Below are 10120 nucleotides of genomic sequence, written 5' to 3'. Positions count from 1 at the left end.
AAATCTGTGGTCGTGACTCCTGTCTGACGTCACGAGGGAAACGCAGTCACGACGCATTCCATCACAGGGCGCGCGGAGACACGCCCCATCGCGCAACGCCTCTTTATAACGGGCCCGAGTGAAGCACCAACAGTGAACGGACTTGTAAAACAGCGCTTGAGGGTGCAGCAAATCCTAACTATCTGGAATAAGACTCTGAGAAACTTGAGGTAAGATCAGCTTTTTATTTCATAGGAACTAAATCTATCTTTTTATGTCATACGAACTAAATCTGAGATTTTTTTAATTTGATCAACAAGTGTTGATTCATTGCTGATATTGAAGATAGTGGACCATTGTGCTAAACATTGATAATTAATTTTGTAAATGAGTCTGTGATTTAACAATACATTTATTGTGAATTTTATAACTAACTTTTAGTATTTTACCTGTTTAAAATGTTAAATAAAAAAGAATCACAGGAATGGCTGAAATTTCAATTAATTTCAAATGGAAAAAAAAATGTTTCTTTCTTCAGATGGAAATGTATCAAGCTGGATTTTATACAGAAGACTTCAGAACTCAAGAAGTTCCTGGTGGATTTGACTTCAGTTCTCATGGTAATTTCCCACTTTTTATCTATCATCATTGAATTTAAACTATAAAAATAACTGATTCTCAATATAATTTATAATATAGATGCCCATAATTTCTATTATCCATTCACTCAGCCCTCAAGGGGAAAAGTCAGCACATTTTGTGGGCTGTAGTGCTCCTCCAGCCTTGTTTCCTGAATCTCTGTGCAAAACATTTCCTTTGTCCTTCAGCTGTGAAGGCAGATTTGCAACACCCCTGTCAAACCCCCCAAAATTAGACCTTGACATCTTGTTTGCGTGCACTAATTCAAAGCTCATCAGGAAAAGGGGGTGTCAGGCTGTGCATGCTCTGAGATTTAGGAATGTCCCATTCAGGGATGTAAAAAAACGGGGTGGTCAGGTTAAAGATACACCCGTTTTTCTGTTCCCTCCCTCTCTTCCTAATCCTTTCCTCCAGACTTCCTCCTCAAACCGATTTAGCACCCTGTCTCCTATAGCCTTCTTCATCACCCTGTCAGAGTCGCTTTATAGCGTTTCCTTTATCCCAGCGTACTTTAGACTGGTGAAGAAAACTTTAGGGTTTTGAGTTTCACAGAAATGAAACATCTGTAATCTGATCCGGTCCATTTGTTAATTCTATGCATCACATTTCTTGCTGGCTCTCATTCATTTCATATCTTTGATAATGTACCTCCAGACTACAGTGGTGAAGACCTGTCCTTTTTATTAGACAGTAAAGGACCAGCCCAGCACCAGTATCCTGAAACATACTCTGAGCCCCATAAGGAGCATTTACATGCTTCCAAAGGTAAAAAAAAAATGTTCTCACAAATTTCTGTCAGCAGTGTTAATTGTTGAAGACTTAAAAAGCAAACAAGGAATTTCAATGATTAAAAACATACAAATGTGTGTTTACTCATTTTAGGTAACACTCAGACGATCAGTTCCACAGACTCTGGACTGTTTAATCTGGACTCATTCCCTGAGTTTAATTGCTGGGCATCATACACGAATAGTGAGTATTGAAATATATCAGTACAAACCATTTTCTTCTTTCTTGAAGTACTTTCCAGACATTTTCCAAACCTTTTAGGTAACCTGTCAATTTTATTTTTCAGTTCCAGAGGGAATGATAGCAGATAGACAACAGGTTGGCTTTCAAGAGACTGCTCAAACCTACCAGAACCTTGTCCCTCTGTGTCCTCCAGCCCAAAACGGTCCTTTCAGCTCAGGAATGGACACCAGCAGTCATTACCAACCTGGAAAAGCTCCAAGATCATTGATCACCAATAATTTGGAACATCTGGGTGAGTATTAACTCAAATCCCTGAATTCCTTTTGTATAAATCTGTGTTTGATAAATGAGGTTATATTTAATTCTTGTTCAGGTGATGCTGAGAGAACATATGCTTTGTATGAAGCCGACCAACAAAGCAGGTCTCCATATTGGTCCGACTACCCCTCACCAGGTTACTGCACATCCATGCTTGGACAGCCCCCATCCTCCTCCTCCCCTCCGGTTTCTCAACCCTCAGAGACATTCTGCCCCCGTGTGGTCAAGAGACGTAGTGCACCATCTCAAAGATCAGACAGGGAGGGAGACGTGACACCAATGTCTGCTTATCCAGGTGAGGGATTCTGTTATAGAAGGTCTTTGTTTGTTTGTTTTTATGAAAAAGTGAAATAAAATGTGTCTTGTCATGATGTATAACTCAATATTGATTGTTCTGCACTAGGATCTGGACCTATTCAGCTGTGGCAATTTCTGTTGGAACTTCTGCTGGACTCCGCTTGCCACACCTTCATCAGCTGGACCGGGGATGGCTGGGAATTTAAAATGTCAGATCCTGCAGAGGTGAGATTCATTCCTCAATCAAACACATTTGGTCGAACTTGGTCTTTTAAAAAAATGCAGACATTTTACACTAGAGGGCATGTGTTATCTTCTCATCCGTGATTTTTTTAAAACGAATCTAACTGGTTGTGTTAAGACACTCACCATGTTCCCTCTAATCTGCAGGTGGCAAAGAGGTGGGGCCAGTGTAAGAACAAGCCTAAAATGAACTACGAGAAGCTTAGTCGTGGTCTGCGTTATTACTACCACAAAAACATAATTCACAAAACAGCAGGCAAACGTTACGTCTACCGCTTTGTCTGCGACGTTCAGGGCATGCTCGGGAAAACGGCACAAGAGGTTTTAGCCAGTCTAAACATCTCGCCATCAAATGCAGGATCTCCACAGTCTAAAGTAAGCACAACTAGATCCGAGGAAACCACAGAGTCCTGGGGACATTAAAGGAGATCTGTCAGGATCAAATAGAACTGACAAACATCACAAGTCATGTCGAGGCTTGAATTCTGACAGCAGCATTCTAAGATTGAACAGGATTTTTTGCAGGAGCGAAAAAACATTGGGGACTGCAGTTTTAGCAGCCTTGAGACATCCCAGATCAGTGATCAAATATGTATAGCCCCAGTTTGTTTTCTGTTAATGGAATACAGTTAGATGGATGCCTTAAAACTGTCGTTAGCTACCTCTTTTGATGTTGGAATACTAATTTTGTAAATGTATCTTTTCTGTTTTGTAAACTGATGTTGTGACATCAGATTGTGAATTTTTGTAAATAAACTGAATGTTGTCAATGTAAATGTTTCTTCACAAAATGTTGCTGGCCAGTCATTAATGTGGAAATTTTATATCAGTATCACAAATCTATACTATCAAAAGTTGGGCTCACTTTGCAAAAATATATGATCTTATGAAGCGACAGTTCACCCAAAAATAAAACTTCTGTCATCATTTACACACCCTAGAGTTGTATCAAAGATATTTGGTAGACTGCTTGTATCCCAAACAGCTCTTGGCCACCATAAATATGGTGTGAAAAAATGTAATGGTCAAAAGTGCCCCAGAACGGTTTAATTTCCTACATTCTTCAAAATCTTCCTTTGAGTTAACAGAACAATGAAATTTATAAAGCATTTTTTCCAACTAATCGGAGTGTTAGTTCCTTGCAACTCACACTCCGAAGCCGTTTCTCATGCATTGTTTTATTTTTGACGACCTGGCATGATGTGAACATTAACGGCCACAATTAGCCACCGATCCTGCCATTCAGGTCCCGTGTCACACACAGCCGCGAACATACCGGTTACAATTTTGTGGCGTTGGCACTTTATCTAGCCTCCACAAAAGGTGCACAGCTTTCATTCAGTTGGAGAAGGTCGTTCTTCAGCATCTATGTTGTGCAGTATATGCGCGACGTATAAGCTAAACATTCAGTTTACTGAAACTCAGGCGATTCATCCGCGAGTACAACACAGAATTTAAGCACCTGTCACTGTTACTGACTGTTTGTTTGGCTACACTTACATGAACAAAGTTTGTTGGCGGAGGCAGTGCACGAGGGGACAATAATAACCACTCATATGTCGATGCACGGTGACTTTATGATGCTGCAGTAAAAATCAGGATAACAAGCGTTTAAAAAGTGACTCATTGTTAACATGTAGTGTCATGGGTAGTGTGTTTTTATATTTGTTTCCTGTCATCAGAACAGTGACAAAAAATATATAAATGGAAAAAATCAGTTTTGTTCACTTGTATTACAGTATGTGACAGTTCAGTTATAATATGACTGCAAGTCTGCATGATAAACCTATGAACCTAATGCATATTGTCGCTTTGTGTCAGTTAGTACAATTTTGACTGTATTATTTGTGTCCCCTTCAAAAATTGATCTTGAGAAAGTTTATGTGTATTGTCCCCCCCTACTGTTAAATGAGATTTACGCCCATGTATACGGTATATTAATGTTAAAAGGAACAGAATACATGAATTGACTGATAATTCACCCAAACAGGAAAAGGGCGGAATGCGCTTACATGAGCCTTACTTTCACTTCGTGAAAACGTTATTGAACAACAGGCATTAGAGGACGAAAGAACAGTCTAATGAAACATGGACAAAACCATTAAGGATCACCTGATCGACACTTTTGATGATCTGGGAAGCGATCAAAAGAAATTTAAACGCAAGTTGTGCGATCGAAACCAAGAACCGCGCGTCCGCAGAGCTACGATCGAGAAGATCGAAGACTCTCTAGATCTTGCAGATCTGATGATAACTCATTTTACTTCGAACGGAGCTGTTGCAGTAACACTCGAGATTTTAGGAGCTATCGCGTGCAATGAACAAGCAAAGGAGCTGAGAGAGAAAACACAGCAAAGTAAGTTAAAAAAAGATTTAATAATTAACCTGGCAACACATCTTTACTTTTTATGTCAATTACTTATTAACTCACTGTAGGCATAACATTGAACCTTTAAGGTGTGTCATTTCTGGGAGGATCCATTGACTGAAATGCAATATAATATAATATACATAGCTATGCACTCAGAGGTGGATAAAAAGCTTAAACAATGAAGCGTTAAATTTTTATAGAGCTATTTCTATCCACATTCACCACGGACCCCCTTACTTGTATTTTGCCATGCGCTGTCAGCCGTCGTAGTGTTTCGAAGGGGGGGGGGGATGGGTTGAGCGAGCGGTTGGTTACAATTCGCTGTTCACTGACTGGACCTTTAAATGTCAAGGTTCAAAATCACTGTTGTTTTCACTATTATTAAAATTATATATATATATTTTCAAGAGAAAGGTAAAACAACTTGTTTGTGACCGCTGAATGTTACATTTTTGACTAGCCAAACATTTCAGTCTCAGTTGTTTAAAAAGATTTATACAGTTATCAAAGATGATTGATTAAAGTGTGGTTTCATTTTCTAATTAAATATTTTTATATTTTTTATTACAGTGATTTCTGTAGGCACCCCAGTGGCTCAACCTAATGAGGTCGACCTAAAACCATCACCAAATGATCTGAAGACTGATGACTATCTGTCAGATGACTATCCGGAACATTTTACTCCAAGCAGCCTATCGTTTAAAGACAAAATTCTCAAAGAAAAGGGCGAGGAGGCAAGTATTCTATGTTCACCAATGCTGTAAGGAAAAACAATCTTGTTTTTTGTCAATAATACAATAATACAATAATGGGTTTGCATTTAGGTTTACAAACAACTGGATAAGTCCAAACGAAAACGCTTGGCCCTGGTTATCACCAACAAAAACTTTAAGAAGACGTCTCTGAATAGAAAAGGTGCGGAGAAAGATGAAGAGAACATGGAGTGCCTGCTACGGCAGCTGGATTATGACGTTGTGAAACATAACGATCTCTCTGCTAACGTGCGTTAGTAACATTTATTAAAGGAGGAATTGCTCATTTTACAGCTAACATCTTTGTGTTATGTACATATCACTTCATTTTCGGTGTTTGGTCTTCATTTATGTAACAATGTGCATTTGATTTGGCAGCAAATGGATGAAGCCATCAAGAACTTTGCTCAACGAGATGAACATGAGAATTCAGACAGCACCTTTGTGGTGTTAATGTCCCATGGAACTCTGGGTGCCATTTTAGGCATCAATTATGATGAGAAAAACAAGGACGTCTTCCCTATTGAAAAAATCTACAAGCATCTGAACTCAGCGAATTGTCCAGCTCTGATTGATAAACCAAAGGTTATTCTTATCCAAGCCTGCAGGGGAGGTACTTAAATGTTTAAAAATACAGTCAATTGTCATCATAACATCAGTGTATGTTCACCACATCTTATTTCACATATGCTGCTGATTTTCAGAGGAAAATGGACGTGTGTGGGTCAGTGATGGAGTGCCTCAGGAGCCAATGGGAATAGAGGCAGATGACTTTGTGCACAAAGAGAAAGATTTTATCTCACTCTTGTCCTGCACCCCCGGTGAGCATTCAGAGGCACACTGTTCATTTCAAATCAGAATCCTGAGATCACTTGACGGTTTGCAGTGTCAGAGAATTATTCATGTCTGACAGGAGGTTTTTATTATTAAAGTTACTGAGTTTTTTTCCAGATGTGCTAATTCAATGCTCCGCTGTTGAATTTTCCTTACAGACACCAAATCCTACAGGCACATTGAGTTTGGAACATTCTATGTCCGGAGCATACTGAAGGTGTTTAGGAAAGATGCACATAAGGATCACATTGAGGAATTGTTCAGGAAGGTAAATCAAATGCTGCTGCAAGTTGAACAAAGTCTGTGTGAATTTTTCTTACATTTGAATCACAATAATATTCCCTTTTTGCAGGTTATGAGATGCTTTGAGAGTGATAAACGTATGGGACACTTAAAACAAATGGTGTGTAAAGACAGAGCAACACTGACCAAACACTTCTACCTTTTCCCTGGACTCTGAAGGCATACTTAATTCCTCTGTGAATTATAGGTGGCATGTAGTCTTCGTGTCTGTTGTACAACCAGCCTGAACATGCTTAAGTTACATTCCTGTTATGTCTGATATATATTTAACAAACAAGAGAAAAACGAATTGATGATTGCATTGTCCAGTTTGTAAATAGGGCTGTTTGTATGTTTCGAACATATGATTGTCATATAATTTTATCATTATGTTTCAAATGTTACTAATAAATTGATAAAATTTTCACACTAGGAGTGCATTTACTCTGTTGGAATGTCTGATGGTTATGTTGGGATTCCTCACATCATCCATGTTTGCAAGTGAAATTGGAAACATGCAGTATGATTCCTGTGACGCATGATTTTTTTCACATTATTACTATATGAGATTGTACTGTTAGCCTCAACCTGACTGTTGCCTCCAGGTGTAAGCATTGTCTTTGCGCTGCAGCTCTTTGTCTGTTCACTTGATCAACTTGTTTGCCTGAGTTGAACGTGAAAGTTAAACCTTATATTCTATTTATTTTTCTTGTATGACTGAGTGACTTCTTCTGAACACGGAACAGGTTTTTGAAGAATGTTGGTAACCAAAAAACATTCATTTGTTTCACGGAAGAAAGATGTGTATGAACCCAGGTTTTTGAACAACGTGAGGTTGAATAAATGATGACAGATTTATGTAGGGTGAACTATCCTTTTATCACTATTCCTCCGTAAAACAAGTGAATGTAACAAACTATTTTTGTTTGTTAATTTACTGTCTAATAATTCTACAATGTATTTGTTCTCACCACATAAATATACAGTTTGCTCATAAATTGCTTTCTTTGTTTAAAGTAGATTATTGGGACATTTTGTAGCACGGCGTTTATGGAAAGTGTTGAGATAAATCTGGTATACATTTTAAGTGGATTCTAAAACTAAGGCCCGATTCACATTCCGCGTCTAAAACCGCGCGGAAAACGCAAGCTGCACTGCGTCCTCCTTTTTTCACCCCAAAAAGTTATGCTGTGATCATCATTTTCTCCATTTTCATTGAGCTTGTCTATAATTGCTGGTTGTCATATGACCTGCGATGCACTTGCACCTTTCTGAAAAGGTTTTTTTTTTGCAATGAGAGATAAAGACCGAAAACACAACATCGCTTGACCCCACCCGAAAAAAATTCCGTGTTAATGTTTTTCCTGAAATATCACTTGCTAACATTCTTTCAAATATCTTTCTTCGGAACAACTTGAGTGTGAGAAATTCTCATATGTTATGTTTCATCAACTTAAACAAATATGTAATTATTCAAAACTTAGGTCACCAAAAAAGAGAACATAATATAATAAAATATATAACAAAGCTCCTGTAGTGTGTTTAACTAATCAAACAAATTTATGTTCAAATATTATGTTGTGAGAACTTATGATTTGAGTACCTGTAATTAAAGGATGGCTTTCCTTACAATTTTAAGTTGCCTAAATATAAATGATGCTGTAAAAGAAGTACAGCTTTTAAAAATGGTATAGTAACGGGGCCTCAGAACGTTTAAAGGAAGTGATGTTGTATGTACATTTGTGTTGGAGTCTCCACCTCCTATAAACTCCATACATTCAAACCAATGTTGTTTTCATTCTCGTTACAACGACCGGAAGAGGCAGGTAAACCTAAACAAACATGGTGAAGACCCTTAAGGATCACCTTATCGACACCTTTGACGATATGACTCAGGAATACGTAAAGAAATTCAAAAGTAAGTTGTGTAATAGGAGTCAAGAACCGCGCGTCCGCCGAGGTGCCATCGAAAAGATTAAAGACTCGCTGGATCTGACAGACTTGATGGTGGACACATTCACATCGATCGGAGCTGTTACAGTGACAATCGAGATTTTACAAGCTATTAACTGTAACGAACAAGCAGTCTCTCTGAGTAAGGCCACGGAACAGAGTAAGTAACATCGCTAGGCGAATGCGGATTGAGTAACATTACATGGTAAATGTTGTGAAAGAAAGAATTTAATGTAGCCTTAATGTTTGCAACGTAAACGTAAACAAAGTCCGAGAAGACGGAAGTTATTTTTCTGTACATGCTAAAAGCATTATATAAACGGAGATTAGGCCTATGTAAACCTTTGGATGTAAAATAGCTTTAATGGATATGTTTGCCTGCCCTTGTACATTATGTTATACATGTGATCAACTCTAAGTTTAAAAGCACAAAATAACAATAATAGTCTATTAAAGTCAATTTTGTACTTTCAGCTGGAGAACGAGGCAGTGCCAATGTTACGCCAGGAAACTCAAGTGCGCCATCTAACGGTAAAAATAGTAATGGAAAAAAACTTGAAGAACTCTTCACCTAAGAAGAGAATGAGTGAACATACATGATTGTAAATTTAATCCTGCCTGTGAAAACCAAGCCAATTTGTTGGTGATTTACTGTTTTCTGCATAAAATCATCCTACATAATGTAAACACGCTTAGGTGAAAATATAACCTTGATATTTGTAATATTGACTGAGTAAGGCCACGTCAAAGATTGAAATCAAAGTGAAATTAATGACTAAAATTAATCTTCAAAGATCATTATCTCAATAAGATTGTGAGATTTTAGCATGGTTTTCACAGACTGGGTCAGACATAATCCAGGTGAATAAAGCCACATCCTCCTAATCTGACTATATGTCAATTTAATCTCTTCATAGGTCAACAATTCATCGATAAACATCGAATACAGCTCATAGAACGAGTTAGGAATGTAGATGCCATCCTAGATGAACTTCTTGTGAAAATGATCATCAGTCAAGAGGAATATGATAAAATCCGCTCTAAAAGCACCCCAACAGAGAAGATGAGAGAGATATTTTCTGGCCCAATGATTTCTGCTGGAAATGCAGGAAAATTGGCTTTATATGAGGCTCTTATGAAGTCACACCCTCCGTTAATGAAAGATCTTGGAGCTCAGTGAAATACAAATGTATATCCTGTCACCCCGAATATTTCTTTTATTGAGTTGTTTTTAGTGCTGTTTTATGAGATGTATTACGCAATCAAGTAATTTTGAATTTAAATGAAAAATTGTAAACAAAAGCTGTATAAACCTACCATATAAATCTATGGTCAACCTAGCAATTAAATGTACTAAATTGTCATCTTTTTTAAAGGTTTTATAACACAGGACAGTGGCCATGATCCTAACAATATTGTTTTAGCTTTGTATTTTTATTGATAATCAATAAACAAGCTAATCAAGAAAGCCTCATGTTTT

At 37.8% G+C, this 10120-nt stretch overlaps 3 protein-coding genes across 4 annotated transcripts; all 3 read left to right on the top strand.

Moving 5' to 3' along the window:
- Positions 1-73: 73 nt before the first annotated feature.
- Positions 74-3383, top strand: etsrp (ETS1-related protein). Of its 2 annotated transcripts, none has more exons than XM_056763552.1 (8): positions 74-209; positions 518-599; positions 1306-1383; positions 1501-1590; positions 1694-1882; positions 1964-2203; positions 2312-2430; positions 2596-3383. In XM_056763552.1, exons 2-8 carry the CDS (start codon positions 518-520, stop codon positions 2869-2871), a joined length of 1074 nt encoding a protein of 357 aa, XP_056619530.1. In that variant the 5' UTR covers positions 74-209; the 3' UTR covers positions 2872-3383. The 2 variants fall into 2 exon arrangements, with proteins under 2 accessions (XP_056619530.1, XP_056619529.1); XM_056763551.1 differs by having other exon boundaries at positions 1273-1383.
- Positions 3384-4432: 1049 nt separating this feature from the next.
- Positions 4433-7112, top strand: caspa (caspase a). The gene is made up of 7 exons (XM_056763549.1): positions 4433-4804; positions 5390-5553; positions 5644-5820; positions 5950-6184; positions 6276-6392; positions 6564-6673; positions 6758-7112. The coding sequence occupies exons 1-7, from the start codon at positions 4537-4539 to the stop codon at positions 6863-6865; spliced, it is 1179 nt and encodes a 392-aa protein (XP_056619527.1). The 5' UTR covers positions 4433-4536; the 3' UTR covers positions 6866-7112.
- A 1331-nt stretch (positions 7113-8443) lies between these two features.
- Positions 8444-10108, top strand: LOC130433604 (apoptosis-associated speck-like protein containing a CARD). The gene is made up of 3 exons (XM_056763557.1): positions 8444-8800; positions 9115-9171; positions 9558-10108. The coding sequence occupies exons 1-3, from the start codon at positions 8530-8532 to the stop codon at positions 9818-9820; spliced, it is 591 nt and encodes a 196-aa protein (XP_056619535.1). The 5' UTR covers positions 8444-8529; the 3' UTR covers positions 9821-10108.
- The last annotated feature ends 12 nt before the right edge of the window (positions 10109-10120 follow it).

Source organism: Triplophysa dalaica, chromosome 12 (assembly GCF_015846415.1).
Source record: "Triplophysa dalaica isolate WHDGS20190420 chromosome 12, ASM1584641v1, whole genome shotgun sequence".
NCBI classification, from domain to species: Eukaryota; Metazoa; Chordata; class Actinopteri; order Cypriniformes; family Nemacheilidae; genus Triplophysa; species Triplophysa dalaica.
The sequence above is the reverse complement of the archived record's forward strand: the minus strand, read 5'-3'. Positions and strand labels throughout refer to the sequence as shown.